Raw genomic sequence first — 21,348 nt, forward strand, 5'->3', positions numbered from 1 at the left:
ATCAACCCAAAAATGGCACATTACTTACTAAGCTAAACTCAAACACTAACATTACATGTCGATTTTGTATCGTGTGATCGGGCCTTGTGTACTTTTACCACCTCTACCTTAAATACAAAGTACTAGAATTTTTTAGTTCTAATATCGACAAACAAGATCAATTTTGCCCCATAGCTAGTATAAAATTTGAATAGATTGATTTGACCGTTATTCACATCACATCTTCCAAATAAATTTATTAATAACCTGAAGCAGTTTTTGCATTTTGGCATGTTATTTATAACTGTTTTAATAACATAATAAATAGTCATTTTTTATGATTAACTTGTATATTTCAAACTTAAATAGAAAGAATAAATGTTTTGGACATAAGTTATGTTTAAAAGATACGATGTGACAATTACAAGTCAAATAACAATAAATCAGTATGTTAGATAAGGTAAAATTAATCTCGTTTAGAAACAATTTCAAAATCAAAAATTGACACTATTTAAGGTTTAGGGTACTCCGGAAATAATAGAGCAGATAAATGAATTAATATCATAGGTATACCAATCATCTACTATTAAGGAAAATTTGAGAAGCCTGAGTATGATAAGGTCTTGGATAGAGCAATAGGTTTTATGCTAAGTGTCGATCTTGGATAGAGGAATGGTGCCTGCCTGCCATCAACAAGCTGTGTTTGTTTTACTAAGCAAAGCATTTTTTTATTTCTGCTAACAAGGGTTGAAAGTAGTTCTTCTCTTTTCTTTATTTTATTTGAACAGAATATATAATATTAAAATGAGAATATATTTCATTTAGAAATACAAGCATCCATTCGGAATGGCTATCTATTTCTATACAAAACAACCTGAATTTGCCATCATACTAACCTTCTTCCACCGCTCCTGCCACAGCTCTCCAGCATTCTCCGCTGCTCCACACTGATCAAAATCAAAATATAATAAAATCAATCCATTTTCAACCCCTCTACAAATACAAACAACACTGACTTCACCTTTAGCAGGCTGCTCAATCCAAGGTCCATTCATTATATTCAGAATGCTACATGCTTCACTGTATTCCAGATCCGGTAGCAACTTTGGAGTCAGTAAAAAACACCTATATATGCAACAATTAGTATTTCAACATAAGAACCTCTTCCATATTTGCTCCTCACGCATCTTACTTCTACAATTTGTATATCGCACTTAACAGTGAAAAACTAACAAAACATTATCTAAAGATGCGGATGTCTGCTCTTACTGCGGAGTATTGGGTTGACTGGCAGCTCTCACTAATTGCTGAAACATATTCCTTTCATTTATAGGGTCCATTCCTGGAAATAAAGAAAGAAAGAAAGCAAACAGAAAAAGACATCACAATGATTTCTCTACTGCAGAATGTAGAGCACTACATGGTATGGTAAAGAGAACAAATCTAACCTTGATTGATCTCATCAACTACCCTAAACGGGCAGTTTGTAAGGTCTTGAAGAGAAACAAGATAAAGAATAGTTGAAACTGAACGCTCCTACAGATGGAATTTTCAGAGTAAAAATCGGTACTGCTAGAGTTGCAATTACAAGGACAAGAATATAGTTTTGTATAATACCCCCCCAGATTGATGATGAGCACTGAGAACTTGAAGCTGTCCTGCTTGCCTGAGGTCATGCACATGAAACCAATAAGAATATGAACCAGAGTGCTATCTCAGTACTTGAAGCATTTGAAAAAAAACATTTGTGTCTCGCAAAAATTATCGGTGAGTGATTCTAGAAACTTATAGAATGACTCTGGCCACCAATGTGTCACGTATGCTCGTAAAGTTAACGGACCAATTGTGTAATTTGGCCCAATATCGTTAATTCTGTTGTTTCTTTTATTCCTATATTAGCTATGCATTTCTGCATTGCCTTTAATTCCCTAAGATGCTTCTAGATGTTAGATTAGCTGGCTGTTAGTTATTTTGGACTCTAGTGAGTTTGTTTGCGCTAACTGTTTTTGTCCTACCTTTGGACTCTAGTGAGTTTGTTTGTGCTAACTGTACTAGATTTCCATCCTGAAATTAATACAAACAATTCACCTTCTTCCTATTCTCTCCCGTTCTCTTATCCTAATTCTTTTCTAAATCTGAACAAGTTAGTGTCAATCTCGCGTCGTTTTCATATCACATGTAATTTTACTATGTAGGAGGATATGGTACTACTTTTAAATAATTTATGTCATTTTTGGATTAATATGTTAACACTAACTATCCAAAAGTCCACTAATATCATGTTGGGGGTTCATGTAATGTGTTTACAATAATACAGGGAGTTTGAATCATGTTTGCAAATAATAATTATAATTTTATTATTTCATTAATAAATGTGACATGTAAAAACACGAGAATATAACAATAATTTTAAATGTCAATTCGTGTCAATCCAGAAATGACAAGTTACCTACTAAGTTAAGTTAACCCAAACACTAAAATTGTGTGTCCATTTGGTAGTGTGTACTTTTGCCACCTCCACTAAAAAGCCAACAAAAAAGGGCAATTTACTTGGCACTAAATAAGTTGCATGCGCATGAAAATGATAAAGAGATGTATGTATCTTCTACAATATGGAGTTCAATGAATAACATTCTGAGCAGCTATGATACTTGAACAATTTAGGGTAATCAATACAAATTGGATATGCTAAAAAAAATGCAGATATAAAATTGCAGTTCACCTGAACTTCACTTTTATAAGTATTCCAAATTGATCAAAGTCCTTTTCATGTTCATCTAGAAAACAACAAACAGAGTATATCAGAAAGTCAAATAAAAGTTGTCCAATTCAATGAGACTTCATAAACTGCCAAAAGAACAAATACAAGCAAACTTCCCTTAAAGGAAGTTGCTTCCACTGTTCGAAAACATTAACCCAGTCACCAGGGAGCAAAACACAATTGCACTAAGAATCACTTTCTTAATTTATAATACTCTCACTCAAATGAAGAAATATTAACTGATAATAACTCATCTACTGCAAATTGCAATAAAAGCTACAAAAGTTACCCAATAATACTTCTCCTGCAATAGCCATCTCCTGGAAGTTACGACTGAAAGTTTCATTTATACGAACAACAAGGTTTCTTAAAGTTGGAAGCCAACTTTCCTGCATAAGACAAGAATTAAGAAGAAATAAGGCAATTCCAATATATTACTCTACACAGGAGAATTAACAAACAGTGGAGCCCTTGATAAAAAAAAAAAAAAATTTAAATTCATTTTGCCAATAAACCAGTAAGTTGAATCCAGTGGTACTATAGGCTCCATTGCCACTCCATATATCCTATTGGTGCTAATATTAAACATGGTAACAATTATTCACCAATCAAAAGAAGCTCAGATTTTTCCTAAAAAAAAAAAAAATCAACTATGGTTTGTGGTAGAGTGATTTGTGAAATATCATATGCCTTCAAGACCAACAAACCTCATATATCACTACATATGTAAGCATACCAAGTCCAGTTCATTACCAGACAAGACTAGAGACAAGTAAAATAACTCACAAATGCCAATAAGAAGTGTATAATCCCACGAGCTTCATCAAAGTCACGGAGGCTAAACTTACTATATTATTCAATAAACAATAGAAATGATCAAGACAAACTGGAATTTGAATAATCGGTTTGAATTTATCATGATCATTAGCTCTTGTCTAGCTTTTACGTTTGCATTTTCTTCCTCTCACAATTGCAAAAAGTTATTTAACAAGTCTAAAAGCAACTAGACTCACCTTCAGGGCATCTATTTCAGCTAAAGAATTTTTTAGTTCCTCTTTGTCTGCTTCCAGCTTTTTGGCAATTGTTATTATCTGCAGTAAATATAAAATGTCACGTGGCGGAGACGGTTACTAAAACTAAGACTTACAGGGATAAAAAAGGGTAGATAGCATATGATACCTTCTCTTGACGGTGTTCATATTCTTTCAGCACATTATGGTTAAGAAAAAGAATTGAATTTGCTTGAGACATGTTATCTTGAATAGCAGCTTCCAACTCCTCAATTGTTGTAGGCATCTATTTGTAAAAATTAAAGATCACTAAGATAATTAAATTTCCAAATCTAAAAACTGGTAGAGAGACGCAGCAAGGATTACAAAAAAATAAACAAAAAGAAAAAAATCAAATTGATAAATAGTGATTTCAGAAAAGCAGTGCATGATTATTGTCGGATATAATAATAAAAGTTATTCCTCGGCCTTAACTATCAGCTTGAGCTTTTAGTTCAATTGGTTTCATGACATGGAATCAGAGCCTCTTAGACCAAGTGGTTGAGGGTTCAAGTCCTGACTATCAACTTAAGCTTTTAGTTCAATTGGTTCGTGACAATTGTTAAGAACAATTTCACATGTGAAAGTACGTTTTCTCCTTTAACCGTGATTTCATTATAAACTCTAGGAAGTTGATGCTTTCAATTTTCATTTAATGCATCTACCTTAAGACATCCTAGGTCTAATTCAAACATTAAAAACGGTTTTCTCACTTCAAATCCATTATGATAAGGATCAATCAGTTGATAAATCCTGCTTGTTCAGGATGAGTATGCTGTGAACTCATGTCCATAGCTAATGAGATTTACTTGACTAGCGTGATCATGAAATTGCGACGTTTCATATGTTCATGGCAGCCTTTTATATTTTCACACCTTGAAATCAAGATAATTAGAATTGAAAGTTCGAAACATTCTCTAATGATAATAAGGAACGATAGGTATTAAAACACATTGGTAACTATGGAAAGAGAACTCCATAGAGATAAGATCTTCATTTAACCACTCTTCAACTGGGGTATGGGTAACATTAGAGATAAGCTACGATCTTCATTTAACCACTCTTTAACTGGGCTATGGATAACATTTCAAAATCAGGCAATGAATATGATTAGAGTCCACTATTTCATAGTTCTGTCAAATTTGAACACTGAGTCCAAGGAAAAAGGGAAATAAACTCAAGCCAATAAAGGTTCAATACATGAAGCTCTTAGTAGATAACTACTCCAATGAAATTAAGCAATAATAATTCTACGACAGTAATATCTTTATTAGTACAAGTTACATGCTTATCAAGTGTCCTTCTCTGCTTTCGTACAAATATGGCATGCATCCATATAAAAAACAATAGTAGATTTGTCAAATAATCAACACTCAAAATTGAGTCAAATAGAAGACAGTCATTATTGCTGGACCAACTCAAAGTCATAGAAAATTTCAGGTGAAATTCTAACTTTAAAAACCAAAGAATAAACGAACCTCAAGAAAAGCCTTTTCAAGCTCCGGAGTAATGGCAGAAATTGATTCTGCATGATTCTTGGCAGCCAACAGTTGTTCTCTCTGTTCCTCTAGCCCCTTCTTGCCTTTGTGATGTTCAAGGTAAAAAGTCAAAAATACTTAAAAAAAATTGAAAGCAATAAATGTCTAAACAAAATCCCCTTTATTTTTTGCAGGTTTCAGATGTTTATGCTGAGAGAATTTTTCTACCATTTTGTTGTTTGCTTCCATTTCATTAGTCCTCACAGATTTGCTGAAATGGATATATATATATATATATATATAATATGTGGGAAGCAGTGACGTTAATTTTCGAGAGTGTTAGTTGCAAAATATGTATTTTAAAACCCATAAGGAATTTATATTGGAATTAGTTTCCTAATTTATGTTGTATTCTCTGTATACATTACCCATTTGTTAATACAAGAAAAACCATATCAATCCCAAAATCTGGCATGGTAGCAGAGCTGTAGGCTCAAATTCCTCTGAGAAAATTAAGCCCTTGTTTGGGAGGAGGTTAATAAAGGTTAGAAGTAATGGAATGTAAAATTATAAATTAACCTTGTTTGGGAGTTTTGTTGAAAGTAAACGAAGGTTAATGGGAGTTAACATTTTACTCCCATTAACTCTATATCTTAACCTCCAAAATGAGGGTTAATGGGAGTAATGGAAACTTTTTAATGAAAACTAACCTTTTAACTTCCATTTACATTTCATCAACTCCCAAACAAGGTTAAATTTTAACCTTCATTTCCATCACTTCCCCTCCCATTCCATTACCTCCTCTGAATCTCACCCATTAACCTCCCAACTCCCAAACAAATGCTAAAGGGTTGGGCCTTTATTGCCAATCTCTGTTGTTGTTGTGAACAATGTTTCCCCTATTTTCCTCTGTTTTTTGTCAATTAAACACTTTCAGCTAGGGCTGTAATCGAGCCGAACTGAGCTTTGACCTGCTCAAGCTCGGGTCGCTATAAAATTAACGAGCTCGAGCCCGAGCCGAGCTTTGGCTTGCTCAACGAGCTCGAGCCGAGCTTCGAGCTTGTTTCGAGCCCAAAATACTCTTAGTTCATTAAGAAAATTATCTAACCATGAATTGTTATATTTGTGAAGTTTGCTCGCAAATAACTCTTTAATTGTGTACATAAACAAGCTCACAAGCAAAGTTCGTGAATAAATAAACAATATGCTTACAAATAGTTCGTCTATTACTCATTTATTATGTTTGTGAACGAACTCATCTAATAGCAAATGAAATAATATTAAGTTTTGATATTTGTGAACTAACACAAAACTATATAGTTTTCTACAAAACTAAAATTTGTTCATAAATGTTCTAATCGAGCCTGCTCGCGAGCTTTCGACCCGAGCTTTGGCCTGCTCAAGCTCGGCTCATTTACGAACCGAGCCAGTAAATCGTGCTCATGAGCGGCTCGTTTACAAATCGAGCAGAGTCGAGCTGAGCTTTTATCGAGCCAACCACCGAGCCGCTCATGAGCGGCTCGGCTCATTTACAGCCCTACTTTCAGCCCTTTTTTACCAGCCCTCAATGCTGGAAATTCTGGTTATCAACCTCCATCAGCATCATCGCCTTTTTTCTTTTTCTTGCTTCTAGGCCTACGACCTTTACTGTCGAGGCTGGTTCTGCTGATTAATTTCGTTTAAATAGTCGACTGCTCTACAGAGTGAAAAACGATGACAGAAGTCAAGAAGACTGAATCTGTTATGATGGAGAAACCTACAGGTACTTTAGTTTATTCAGGTATGCATTCTTTTTCATTTTGGATTAAAGGATCACGAATTCAGGAGGAGCCGTAGACCACATGACTCATCCATCCAAACACTTCACCCTGTACTCTCCATGCCCATGCAATAAGAAAATAGCCGCAACAGATGGATCCTTAGCAAGCATAGCCCGGCATAGGAGATGTCAAAATAAACACGTGCATAACTTCGTTAATGTTCTTCATATCCCTAAGGTATCCACTAGTATAATATCTATTCAGAAACTCATATGCGATTTACTTTGTAATATTATATTTCACACTAGTCAGTCTGCATTTCAAGAGAAGGATATGGAGAGGAGGATTGGAAGTGCTAGAGAATGGAATGGTCTTTACCAGCTTGAGGAAACCAATGGCCAACAAATCCAAGAGCAGTCCCTACTCATTCTTGTTTGAGTCTTTGTTATCAAATAAAGAAAAGGCCTTTCTATGCCATCGTGTGCTATTAAATCGTTGTTTCCTTCATTCTTTACAAAACTAGATGTTGAGGATCTTCACTATGAGGTGTACAAACTTACTAAGCAGAAACGTGTGCCTTTTCCAATTAGTAACAAACGAAGCACTTGTCCTTTTTACCCTGTTCACACTGATATTTGGGGTCTCTCAACTGTTTCAAATGTGCTAGGAGCATGATGGTTTGTGAGCTTTATTGAAGACTACACCGAGTTACCTGGATTTTCTTGCTCAAACACAAGTGTGTCTCCAAATTTCATCTCTATGGTAAAAAATAAAGACCAATTCATGTATCTATCGAAAAGCTTAGACCAGACAATGCCAAAGACTATTTCAACCAAACTCTCACTCCCTATTGCAAAAAGTGTGGATAATTCATGAGTCATCCTATATCAAAACACCACAACAAAATCTTGTATGGCCAAACGAAAAAATGGATACCTTTCAGACCAAACTCGAGCTTTCTTGTTTCGCCAAAATGTACCGAAATATTTTTGGGGGGAAGTGGTTGTACTCAGTAACAGACTCACTCTCTAGTCTCTTAGGGTTCAAAAGTCCAATGGAGGTTCTCTCTTCATTCTACCCCGAATTTGTCCACTACAAACAATCTTTCACCTCGCATTTTTTTGGGCATGCCATTTGTTCATATCCATTGCCAAGACTGCGGAAAATTAGATCCTAGAGTATTGAAGTGCATCTTTGTGGGGGTATTCATCAACTCTATAAGGGCGCAAGTGCTATCATCCTCCTTCGAAGAAGTTTCATGTATCAGGGGATGCAACCGTCAGTAAGCAAGAAGCCTATCTCATCCGACCTTATAGAGTCTCAAGGAATATAAAAAAACCATTCTTGGGTTGTCTGAATTTGACCATTTACTTCCATCTAAACCCAATCAGATGCCTTCAACAAACCATGAGTCCAATTTGTCCAAACTTGAATCCTAAATCCGAACATATCCTTCATGAGTCCAATCATTCAGAACCTGAACTTTCTGAATCTGAATCTATTCTTAAAGATGTGAGATTCGAATAGAAATTGGTAAACTCAAGGTGGAAAGAAGTCATTCCGGAATCTGTGCACATGCAAGAATTTGATTCAGGACCTCAAATGAGGTAACAGTTTCTAATTTTCCTGAATACAGGTTAGTAAGGAAGGAGGGCGAGCTTTGGCGCAACGGTAAACGTTGTTGTCGTGTGACCAAGAGGTCACGGGTTCGAGTCTTAGGAGCGGCCTCTTGCCAAATAAATTGGCAGGGGAAGGCTTGCCCCCAGTACACCCTTGTGGTGGGACCCCTCCCCGGACCCTCGCTCAGCGGGGACGCATAGTGCGACCGGGCCGCCCTTTTTTTTTACAGGTTAGTAAGGAAGATTAGGACCAACCAATTGCCATTAGTAAAGGAACCAGAACATGCACAACCCACTCTCACACTACATATCCTTTCAAAACCTCTCACCAACATTCAAAGCCCTCCTCGTAAACCTCAATACCACAACCACCCCTAAAACCTCATTTGAGCCATTGCCTAATGAAAAATGGAAACAAGACATGCATGTGGAGATAGAGGCATTGAGGAAGAATAAAACTTGGAGTTTGGTGGAGTTACCAGGAAAAAAATGGTAGGTTGTGAATGGGTCTATGCAGTGAAATATAGGGCTGATGGATCAGTAGCACGGTACAAGGCAAGACTAGTAACAAAAGGATACACCAAAACATACATATTGACTATTTAAAGCCGTTTGCTCCTATGGCTAAGATGAATGCAGTTAGAATAATTTTATCTCTAGTTGCTAACTGTAGTGCACCGGGCCGCCCTTTTTTTGCTAACTGTGGTTGGGACCTACAGAATATGATGAGAAGAATGCTTTTTTGCACAAGAATCTTGCAGAGGAGATTTACATGCAGGTTCCACCAGGCTAACCAATACAGTACGTAAGCTGAATAAAATTTTGTATCGATTGAAAAAATCTCATTGAGCCTAGTTTGAGAGATTCTCAAGGGTCGTGTTAGCCATGGGATTAAGGAAAAGTCAAGGGACCACACATCGTTCATTAGGCATTCAACCATACGAGTGACATTATTACTAGTATATGTTGATGACATTATACTAACTGGTGATGATAAGATTGAGCAAGCAGCAAGTATTTTCTGGTAAATGAGGTGACACATTCTAGAAAAGGAATTGTTATATCCCAACAAAAGTATGTTACTGATTTGCTCAAGGAGACTGGCAAGCTGCATGCAAACCCGAAAGTACACCCATAGAGTCAGGTCTTAAACTAGGAAAAGTAGAGGAAGATGTTCTAGTCAAGAGAAATGTATTAACGCCTTGTAGGACGACTTATTTATTTGGCACATACCAGACTTGATATAGCGTATGCTGTGAGCTAGGTTAGTCAACTTATGCATCATCATAGAGAAGTCCACTTGCAAGCAGCACACAGAATTTTGCAATACCTTAAGGGAACACCTAGAAGAGGGATCTTGTCGAGAAATGGAAGATGACAACTGCCAGCTTATATTGATGTTGACAATGCAGGATCACTTGTTGATAAGAGATCTACATCAGGGTATTGTACCTTCCTTGGAGGGGATCTTTTGACACAGAGAAGTAAGAAACAAGAAGTAGTACCGCGTTCCAATGTTGAAGCAGAACTGCGTGTAATGGCACCACGTATATGTGAATTGCTTTGGCTGAAAATTATTTTTGATGTCCTAAAGATTAAGTGGATGGTCCTATGAAACTCTATTGCGATAATAAATCAGCAATAAGCATAGCCCATAACCAAGTTCATCTGATATGAGGAAAGACGTTGAGGTGGATAGGCATTTCATCAAGGAGAAATTGGACAATGGTTTGATATGCACTCTATGTGCCAATGCAGGACAACTTGTTGACATTCTCATTAAGGGGCTGAGTAGCTTAATATTTGAGAATATAATATCCAAGCTAAGAATGGAATATTTCTATTCACCAAAGTGTGGGGATTAGTGACCTTAATTTAGGAGTTAATTTTGGAGAATATTAGCGGTAAATTTCGTTTTAGAATCCCATATTGCAAGGGATTTCTATTAGAATTACTTTCCTAATTTATGTTGTATTCTCTGTGTATATTAACCATTTGTTAACCAATTTCAAACCCAAAACCTGGTAATATATATAACAAATAGTTGTGTCCAGAGTCCAACATAGATTAGTAAGGTGTATGCATGTCATAATAAATGTTCCATTGACTTAAAAATACCCCGAGAACACAAACTGAGACCAGAGAAAGAAAATAAGTAACTCACAATACTCCAGCTGTATTGATGCTTGTTGAGCGAACTTTTCATGATGCTTCAGATTGATTTCAAGATCTTTAATCTAAAGGAAAAATGCACCAAGTAAAAACATCAGAACAAAGAAATTTTAAGTCTTTCAATGCCATCATGAACCCAACATTTTTCCAATTGTTAGACATTACTTGTTTATGTATAAACATCGTGTCAACAATTTTGAAGCCACTAACACCCAACAATTATCATAGGTTTACATTTTTTTTTTTTTTAAAAAGACCAAGCAAAATGTGAAAGGGTTGGCGTAAGAACTTTGTGGTGATTTCTATCTTCCCTCCAGTATGTTATACGATATTTTATGTTAAGCAAGATGCATATCATGTCAAAAGCGATAACTTAGGTTTCTGATTGTAAAGTTTGTGAATATCCTTACAGTTTGTAGATGAATTAAGGAGGTTTGAATGGTTCACTTAGGATAGGATTGTTTTAAAGGTAGGGTCATTATTCATAGTCTGCAGCCTGCTTATATTTGATTTATTGAATTGAAGGGTGAATACACTGATTCGGCATATTGCCTAGAAAAACCCATACCTCTTCATAATTTTTTGTTTTGACTCTAGCCTCTAATTTTGGCAGTTTTAGCTCTAGTTGGCTGAGTGGCTGGAATTTTAGCCAAAGTATAAAATTAACAAACCCTAGGCTGAAATTTTTTCCATAAATTTTAAATTTAATAAAAACTTCTTGCTTTGACAACTTTAGCATTATTTGTGCTTTTAGCAAAACTAATGCAAATTGAATTTGAACAGCAATGTATCGGGAAAATTTTCATAAAAAGTCACTTACTTCTGTCATTTTTACAAATTACAAAACAATAATATATATTGAAAACTTAAGTAATCATTTTCTTTTCAATAATATAAGAAGTTATTAGAATTGGAAAAAAAATTCCCCTTAGTTTTTGTTATTTAAAAGTTGTAGATAAAAAAAATTAGAAGTACTATATGAATAAAAAAATTATTATTTTGCCAAATTTTACCCTTTGGCTAAAATTATAACAAATTGGCCAGTTTAGGCTAACCTTCTATTTACAGTGAAGGAACCTTTTGCCCTAGGAACTTGCCAAATAGCAAAAAGAAAAAAAAAATGTGAAAAATCATGAAAAAGAGGATTCTAGTCTTTAGGGCCTCCTTTTTTTTCCTTTTCCAATTTGTCAATTTTCTAAAATTGCAACTAATTGGAAAATCAGGCTTTAGTCATCAAATTTAAATCTTTTTGTCTGGATTATTTTATTAGGCCTTCAAAAATTGAAAGATTTGACTAGTATATTATCATATGGGTATGGATAGCATATACACAAGAGATAAAGTTTAGTAAAGTGAGATGAAAAGAATCAGAGTTGTGGTTACTGTTCCGTCGACATAGAATATTGTAGCAAATGATCACAAGAAAAAGTAGATATAGAGTAAGAAAAAAGTCACATAAGGTGTGGAATCCTTCAAAACTCAAGCCAAACTAGATATGAAGCAGCACAGACCAAAATGATTTCTGGTTTGCAAGTGGATATATACCCAGGGTTGACTGCTTTCTAGGGGGCAGAATAAAAAGGAAGCATTTTCTTCTGTGCAGATTCCCAAGTTTTGTACAGATGCTTTCTATGTTGCACGGACACTCCTCTTTAGTAGCATTTCTGCGTTTCATGTCCGTGTTCATTTCGTGTCTGTTTCATGTCCATGTCCGTTTTTGTGCAACATAGTACGATTTGCATTTAATCAGACAGTAGCATGCCCCTTGACAGTGTGTATGTATATATATAATCACTGTGACTAAGAATCATTCGGAGAGACTTGAAGTAAAAATACCTTGGAATCAATTTCAATGGAGGTCATATGTCTCGCCGCAAGACTCCATTCATAAGAAACAGCATTAACAAGTAAATTCTGCCAAAGAGAAAAAACAAGATCAAAGTTAAGCAACTCTGTGTTATAACTTCCACTGACATAAAAACGTGGCCACTGTTAACACAGTAAAAGATAACAGTCCAAAAGGAACTTCACCTTAATTTCAATTGCACATCGGAGCCTCTCATTATTAATTTTTGCAGATTCATCAATAAGCTTTGCCATGCTAGTGTCTAAGTCATCCTCCTTCTGCATTAATTCAAGTTTCCTTTTCCTTTGATCTAAAGCCAAGCAACCATTATTTATTCAAATTGTGCGACAAGAACCAAAAAGAATATCATTTTCAAAGCAATAAGTTTGTGTTACATACTGACAAGGTTCTCCTTTTCCCGCCTTTGTTTTCTTTCATGCTGTACAACGCTGATAGCCTCCTCCTGCATATTACACATGAAATGAAAAAATTCTTAGGGAATTTAATGTCTTGCAGAGAACAAGTATTTAATGTGAAATTATCTTGAGTTCAGATGCATGCATAAGCAAATCTAAAAAGACAGGTGAAGTATATGAAGACATAATGCTGCACTTCTTGCATTCTTTTAAGCATACCCGTTGTTTTTGGAGTTCAGCTTCTTCATTCTCCAACTGTCTTTGCTCTGCAAGCAGCAACTTAAAAGTTCCCTCCAAAGCAGTAACAGATTCTTCCAGCTCCTGTATCCTGCTCTTCAGTCTTTCAATTTCTCCGGCATCAGAACCTAACATCAAAACAAAAACTTGGATGTCTCAAAATTTTATAAAAAAAAATTGGACAATATATTGATTTATTGGAACAAAATACATACTACACAGCAGAAGACGTGAATTATTGACTGGTTCAACACTTGCAGATACATGACCACCATATCTAGAAGTGGACCAGCGATAATGATTGTCCGGAGTCCAAAAGTCCAAAATTTTCAACTTTGCAACCTCATCAGCCCTATGATCAGTTTCTTTTGACCCAATATACTGAAGAAACAAACAAATATAAGCATTATATATTCACATGCACATAAGAATGAAAAAAGCTTCATAATCTAGAATATCTTGTAACTTCCAAAACTCGTATCATTTGACCTATTAATAAATACTAGCAGAATAGGTATGGGAAGCATACAGATCTATCCAGACCAAACTGACTGATCAAAACCTCCTTGACAGCACGAGGAGCATCAAAGACTTGGTCAAGTCGAGAATTGATCCCAAGCTCATGCATCTGCCCAAGAAGACAAGGAAATCACAGTAAGATAATCTCACTAGTGCAAATTCATCATATTTTCCAGGCAAAAGGTGCCCATACCTTCTCAGAAACTTGAAAGGGTTCCTTGGCACGGTATTCATCATTAGCATAATTTAAAATTGGAACATCATAATTCTTTAGACATTTGACCAAAAAATCCCGATCATGAGGATCCTGGGTTATGAAAGACTGCAAAATGAGAGCACCAATGTAAATACTGAAACCAAATGGTAGATGTATGTTGGATTACGTGCTGCTAAATAGAATGGTAGAATGATAAATATTGTGAAATGAAAAATTGCAAATCACAATTAAAAAGGTTACTAGACTTGGAAGAAAATTGACAACTGAGAGTCAGCAGAATCTAGCATGATCGCAGCCTGATTGATATCACATTCTCCGTTTAAGTGCCAAGGATGGTAAAATAAGATACAGAGAAAAAAAAAATTGTGAGATCGAGGAAAAAGCTTAGTCGAGTATGATCCAACTTGACCAAAAGCACTAATCTTTCCACTTTTTTTACTTGCTCTTTATTGCATTAGAACAGACATTTCATTCTCCAATGAGTAGAACTTTTACTCTCTTTTTTTCATAAATCCTCTTTTTCCTATAATATTTCACGAAGCAATAAAAGAAACTATTCAGGGGAACAGTGTTTCAACTACCTCAGAGTATATGTATGCATGCTAATTTTGATCAACTAATCTTTACTTAAATTAGGTGTGGTGTCCCTTTCAAAGACCATCTGCCTAAAGGCCAAAATCAAAAACAGACTAACATATTCACATGCAAAACACCAAACTCCTCAATTATTTAGTTAGTTTGCTTCATCCTAATCCTTGTGCAATTAATTTATTCATAGAATAATTTATGGCCACTTGCAAGGTGCCACAATGAGAGCTTTGGACATAACATATGTTATTTGCCTGATAAAGGCAAGACATACAAAGGGAAATTTTGGGAAATACATAGTCATCACAATTATACAAGCTTAGAATTTTCATAAAATCTCCGTTGTTTATCCCAATACAACTAATCATGTTCGGATCTTTCAAATCAGTCAATCACTCTTTGCCAACATATTTCACATTAAGCCTTTTGCTACTTCTATTTATATTCATCTTGTGCAGCTGAAACTTTGAAACGAGTAAGAATGCTTACCCAATTTTGGACAAAGAAATTATAAAATAATATGCATGCATCGAAAATAAAACAGATGCAGAAAACTTCCTGAACTTAACCATCCGATGTTAAGCACAACATTTTACAGGTAAGCAAAAATTCAGAGAAAAGTATATTAGAAAATACCTTCCAAATATAATATGGGACCTGGCCTTCTAAGTAGTTTGCATGTGCTCGATCCGATACATTGACCTTAGTTTCCAATCCAACTAAAAATATGACAAAGTGAAAAGAAAGATCATATGTAAACAGCCAAAACACTAAAAGGTACCTCAAGCAACACAGGACCATAAACTTCCTTTCTCAGTTCACTCCGATGTTGTTCCAACCACTTATAAGCATCAAAAATACTTTCAGCTCCAGAGTTTCTTAATGCCTGTAAAAGTTTAATCTTTGTATCTTCCATATCCTTCAACCTGCAAAGTGATACAATAGAGTTTGTTACAGCATGTACATAGCTATCATTCCTTGATTATAGGAATCAGTTTCCTTGATCATAGTAATTAGAGTAAATATAATTTATTCCTTACCTAGTATAGCATATTCTCTGATGTATATACATATATGTATCAATTCATAATACAAAACATACAAGTATTCTACCATTCTCTTTGTGTTTCAGAGTTCAATCTACAGAAAGTTATACTTTTCTTTAAAAGCTTATGGAGAAAGAAAATGATCTCCAAATTGAAATCACCTGTCCAGGTTCTGCCTCAATGATAATTTATGTTGACTCAGAAGCTTCTCCTTCTCTGACTTCTGTGACCTCTTTTCCTTTGCAGAAACTTGTAGCTCCAGAATCTGAGCACCTAATCTTTCCTGAAAAAGATAAGAAAACGTCAATTACTCAATTCTCCCCTTCTTTCAAAAGTTACATGTCCTTGTGTACATGTATTATTGTATATTCTATCAATTATAGATTTTTGAATTGCAGATTCATGCTTTCAACTGCAATTCAGAGAACTGTCTAAAACCAACCAAATTAGTCATTCCCAAGTGATCTATCACAACAGGTGCAAAATATTTAGTACAAAACTTCATTGCACCAAGCAAGCCGAACAGCATCAGTAAGACAGAATACGAATAACAGCTATGTCATTTAACCACATCTGGCAATAAAAATCTAAGAACTTCTGGAGGCACATTATCAGAAATGGCTGAAAAGTCTACAATAACCACCACCAGAAGAAAGTTTAACTTACAAGTAAATCTTTTGGGGCCTCATAAATGGGCAGGTTTTGAAGTTCTATTTCAGCAGCAGTAAGGTCCTCCTTAGCTTTTAGCATTCTTTTTTGACGGGATTCCTCTTGCCTCTTCAAATCTCCCATTTCACTGTATTTTCCTCGTGCTTGAACACCCTATAAACACACAAGAAATATTGAAAGTGATGGTCTATCCAGTTATTTCTGCTACCAGATATTAGAGTTTACAAAAGCATCAAGCTATAATAAAACCAACGCACCAGATGGCTTTCCTTCTCCAGAAGTTCCATACGTTGCTTAGCGTTGTCTTTCACAAGACTTTGGACTTTCTTGCATTTAGAATCCATAAGGGATTTCTCCTTCTTCTTTTTGCTGCAATATTTTTTTTCACTAATTGGTCATGGCATAATATTTCCTCTTTAAGTACTGAGTAGCTCAACAAATGATTCAGTTAATGATATATCCCTCTTATCATTTCAAAATCAGAAATTACGATAAAATATTCCAGTTAACCTGATTGATGAAGGAATTAAGTTTTCTTCATAACGGAGGCCAAGGAAAGAATGAGTGAAATTAAGACACAATAATATATTTCTCCACCACCACCGGATCTCAAGCCTCAAAAAGGATGAAGGTTTGCTAGACTTAACAGAAGACCAAAGACCAATCATATAGAGGAAGCTTAAGGAGGAAAGAAAAGTGGTGAAAACCAAAAACAGCTCTAAGATCATATGACAGCTGGAGAATCTTGGCTATATTGTGTTAAACGAAGAGAATAAAATATCTATTCATTTCATGGAAAAGATCAGCCATTGACCATGTAAATCGAGAGCCTGAACAAGGCAGTTTCAATTGTTAGCATTTTAGATTATCATAATCTTGGAAAAGGTTTGAGTTTCATCCCACAAGTCTTGAGTAGCGAGGATGTAACTTGAATACTTCTACAGAATGGAGCATGAAGTTAAGATACAATTACGCCTGTTCTCCGTGAGATTACCATATTGTACTGCTTTCATGATATCTTAATATACAAAAGATTTAAAAGATAAATAAAGATAATATGAATGAATAAAACCCATTTTCTATCATTATGGACATGAAATTGCCAAAAATAAACAAACATGTCGTAAGCTTTTATCACAGAATATTTCTGAATAAGAGTTGAAGACCATACTCAACAGGTTCTGCAAGATTTTTCAAAGCTTTAGCTGCCTCATCCAATTTCTTTTTGGCATCCTTTTCCTGCTCTTTAGCTTCCATATATTCAGCTTTTTTCATATCATACTTCAGCCATGGCAACTTTTTTTTCATTGATTCAACCTTTAGGCAATGGAATAGAAGTGTCAGATAGGCATTACAAGAAACCATAATAATGGAGAAATTTATACATACCTTCGCTAGAAGTTCATCTCTTTGGCGGACACGTTCTACGTCCTTTTCAAGTTCAGCATTAAGGGCCTTCAGCTGATTCAAAGTTTCACCATTTCTTTCAATAGCCTACAAGAAACACATGGCATGTTTCAGAAAAATTGCATGAACCATCATTAGATGATTGAAGTGCTTCCAAAAGCGATGAACATTAGAAATTCACCACTTCGTTAATCTTCACTTGATGGCTTTTCTCAACTAGAGCACGGTGTTGAATTGGAAGTTGAGGATCACCGACAGCCTTTTCAGTCTCTTCTAAAAGTTGCACAGGAGTTAACTTAGCAAACTCACATACTCTGTCTTGTGGTAAGAACTGAAAGTACCATGACATGAGAAAAACAAATGAAAAACTTAAAGAGAAGACACAACACGATAGAGAAGTATAAATAATTAAAGCACCTATACTAGCTGTGTAATGCAAACATTGAGATCCTGAATTTAGTGAATTAGGCCATCAGGCAGTGAAAATCATATAAATTCAAATATATCTTAAAAAAGAATTCATCAGTGGATGCCTATGATTCTAAATTTCTAATTAGTTTTTTTGGTGAACATTTGTAGAGAAGCTGGTTTCTTATTTCCACAGTTTTCTTTATATTAAATAAGATAAAAAAGAAGAGTGACAACTGTGTACCCTTGTTCCAGCGCAATACAAAAAGGTTAACAGTTATCAGGCTACAAAATTTAACTCAAAATCCAATAGCCTCCTTTCATACATATCCAATATGACAAATGCTTCAATAATAATTGTTTCATAATAAATCAATGCAATAAATGTAAGCATGTCTAAGTCAACTAAAGCATGCTTAGGCTGCTATAAGACTGCTGTAGGCCTGCAATGTCTCCTTGATTGAAGGAGAACCTTGTATGTATATATGTGTATTGCTCTTAGGGTAAATATATTAATGTACACTCTTAATCTACATGGTATCTCTTAATGGTCTATAACAATAATAATGTCATCTGAAAATCATAAGTTACAGGCAATGTGCATCTATTCACCAAGAAGCGCTGTATAAATCTGTAGAATAATGCTATAAGATGCCATGCAAAGAATCCAACAGCGATTCCCACGACTTACTTGGGTCAAATTGTTGACTTGGATGTTGAACCTTTGAATTAATTCAGCTACTTCTTTTTTAGGTACCACTTTTCCTGAAATCAACATAGCATGGATGAACAAAAAGAGAGCATCACTTCAATTTTAGCAATACAAAAATAAAGAAAATAATTTCTCCTATTCTGTTAACAATAACATCATCACTTTAATTTGCTAATAAGGTAAACACATAATAGAAAAAGACAATCTTATGATTTACTCCCTATTAAATCCCAATCAAGTAAACATTGCTGCCAAAATTATCAAACTACCAAATGAAATGCTATGACAAGTAATGAATTTCTAACCATTGTACAACCATTCTGACTTGTTATGCATGTCAATTTTGCGCATGATGGTGATTTGCTCATCTTTTGTGTCTCCTCTTAGGGATATTTTAATATAAGCACATTCTTCCCCACGTTTGACATATGCTCCAATACTTGTCGCCCTACCAAGGAGCTGCATAGACAAAGTCCCCATGTCATGAAGTCTACATGGACAACTAATTCATATAATAAACAAGTACGCTAATCTTCAGCTAACCTGGGGCTCGCCACCTAGACCAAGCGCAATTGCACACACAATAGAGCTCTTGCCCGACCCATTTGGTCCAATAACAAGATTTAAGCGAGATCCTGGTTTGCAAAACAAATGATCATAGGTCATGAAGTTGTGAAGTTCCATTTCAATTATGTTTCCTGGCATATAATCATCTTCTCCCCTGAAAAATAAAATAAAATGTTAATCTTCTCTTTGATTGGCAACTTTATATAATATTCAACTGTGTCTTGTCAATCCCAACTAGTTGGGATGCTTATAAATCTTTCTTCTATTTCACCAAGTATAGGGGTTACAATAAAAGTTCGTTAGCAAGTGGAATTTAGAAGTCTGAGGGATTCTATTTTGTGATTTCTGACCTGGTGTCAGTGTTGCAAAGGAATTTGGAAGTCAAAGGATCTTTTTTTCTTATTAAGGAATATGGAAGTCGAGGGCTTTTAATTGGTGATTCCTGAGTTAGTATTCAGGAGGTGTTTGGATGGATATTTTGAGATTTTAACTATAAGCTGTAGCTTTTTTACTGCAACAAATAATGATTCAAATAAATTTTAGACAGGGATCAACTGGTTACTTTTCCATGGGTATTCTGAGTTAAGCCTCAAATAAATTGTCATCAAAACTCCTGAATGGCAACTGGAAATCTAAGAAAGGTACTTCAATCTTCATTCAAATGATCTGTTCCAATGTATACGTTAAGTCCAATTCCTCTATTCAACTTATAAAGCCAACTCTCAACTCAATATCCCTCTCAAGTCTCTTCCTTTTCCCTAAAATACTTCCTCTAAATCAATGAAGCTCAATTGACCTCAGCCGCCAGGTTCCAAATTCCCATGGTCCCAAATATCAAGAAAAAAAACTTGCTATCCCATATTCCTCAATTTCTACCATTTCCTCAAAATGCATTGTCAATTTAGTACAGAAGGCAAAATTTTACACTGACCTTATGATTTTGGCGCGTTTCGCCTTCCAGCAAGGGTCGTCAGGGTCCTCGGCCATTTTAGACCGCTTCATGTTGCTCGGTCGTTCGCTTCGTAGCTGGAAAGTTAAGATTTTTGAAGATGTCGAGAAGCAATGTCTCGATGAAACCCAGAAGAGAGCTAGGGTTTTAAATGGAGTGGAAAAGAAAGACAGTCCAGAAACGAAAATTGGCGCGAAATAAAGAGATGGAGAGAGAGCTTCTGTCTGTCTACTATCACGTCATATTAATGTGGGACCTTTTCACCAACAAAAAAAAATAGGGCCCACGAACCGGGATGTTTGTTGGTACGGCATTGCCTACGAGCCAACTCCATGATGACTCGGTGCCATGTTTCCATTTCAAATATATAGAAATCATATTATATGTGTCTTTTCTTTTTTCTTTCAAAGAAAACTTTAATTCTTAAAAAAAGTTAAATAGAATTATATATTATATTATATATATATATATACTATAAACTTGAAGAGATTGTACAGTACAATTGGAAATTTTTACCAAAATTTTCCAATCAAGCCCTTTCCTTTTCTGATTTTTTTCAGATTCATGTGTCCTGCCATGTCTTTTCACCATGCATTTGAGGGTTATTTTAGTATTTTCGTCATTCCCTTTAAATTCATTGGAGTTGCCCACAGCTGGCACCAAAACGGTACCGTATTGCTTGGGGCAACTTTGACTTTTCTTCCCTTCCACATTAGGGCTTCTATCTGTTGCTCTTTTTCTCACCCAGCCGCTCACTCCAAAAGACTTCATTTCTCTCAAGCTTCTCCTTTTCTTCTCTGTTTTGCATTCCAACCAGACAACAACAACATCTCGACAATCATCTTTCTTCTCACATTTCCAATGACATCCGCAGCCCTATCGTGTGGTTTCGTTCTCTTTGAAGGTGTGAGACATTTTCAGATCAACTCGAAGTCCTTTTTTCACAATC

At 35.4% G+C, this 21,348-nt stretch overlaps 1 protein-coding gene across 3 annotated transcripts; it reads right to left on the reverse strand.

Annotated features, from left to right (window-relative positions):
- Nucleotides 1-384: 384 nt before the first annotated feature.
- Nucleotides 385-20,738, reverse strand: LOC136226795 (structural maintenance of chromosomes protein 5-like). 3 transcript variants are annotated; one of them, XM_066015448.1, is made up of 31 exons: nucleotides 20,382-20,738; nucleotides 19,427-19,604; nucleotides 19,189-19,342; nucleotides 18,863-18,936; nucleotides 17,945-18,094; nucleotides 17,746-17,850; nucleotides 17,528-17,673; nucleotides 16,614-16,725; nucleotides 16,354-16,509; nucleotides 15,849-15,970; nucleotides 15,423-15,567; nucleotides 15,278-15,343; nucleotides 14,030-14,158; nucleotides 13,847-13,945; nucleotides 13,533-13,698; nucleotides 13,300-13,445; nucleotides 13,064-13,127; nucleotides 12,850-12,974; nucleotides 12,655-12,732; nucleotides 10,811-10,883; nucleotides 5,268-5,371; nucleotides 3,920-4,036; nucleotides 3,754-3,831; nucleotides 3,030-3,129; nucleotides 2,702-2,756; nucleotides 1,597-1,645; nucleotides 1,428-1,515; nucleotides 1,249-1,321; nucleotides 1,001-1,104; nucleotides 876-926; nucleotides 385-676 (listed from the first exon to the last, which is right to left on the reverse strand). In XM_066015448.1, exons 1-31 carry the CDS (start codon nucleotides 20,450-20,452, stop codon nucleotides 669-671), a joined length of 3,186 nt encoding a protein of 1,061 aa, XP_065871520.1. In that variant the 5' UTR covers nucleotides 20,453-20,738; the 3' UTR covers nucleotides 385-668. The 3 variants fall into 3 exon arrangements, with proteins under 3 accessions (XP_065871520.1, XP_065871519.1, XP_065871521.1); XM_066015447.1 differs by having other exon boundaries at nucleotides 386-662; XM_066015449.1 differs by lacking the exon at nucleotides 385-676 and having other exon boundaries at nucleotides 727-926; nucleotides 20,382-20,737.
- Nucleotides 20,739-21,348: the final 610 nt, after the last annotated feature.

The sequence above is a fragment of the Euphorbia lathyris genome, chromosome 4 (genome assembly GCF_963576675.1).
Source record: "Euphorbia lathyris chromosome 4, ddEupLath1.1, whole genome shotgun sequence".
Taxonomy (NCBI): Eukaryota; Viridiplantae; Streptophyta; class Magnoliopsida; order Malpighiales; family Euphorbiaceae; genus Euphorbia; species Euphorbia lathyris.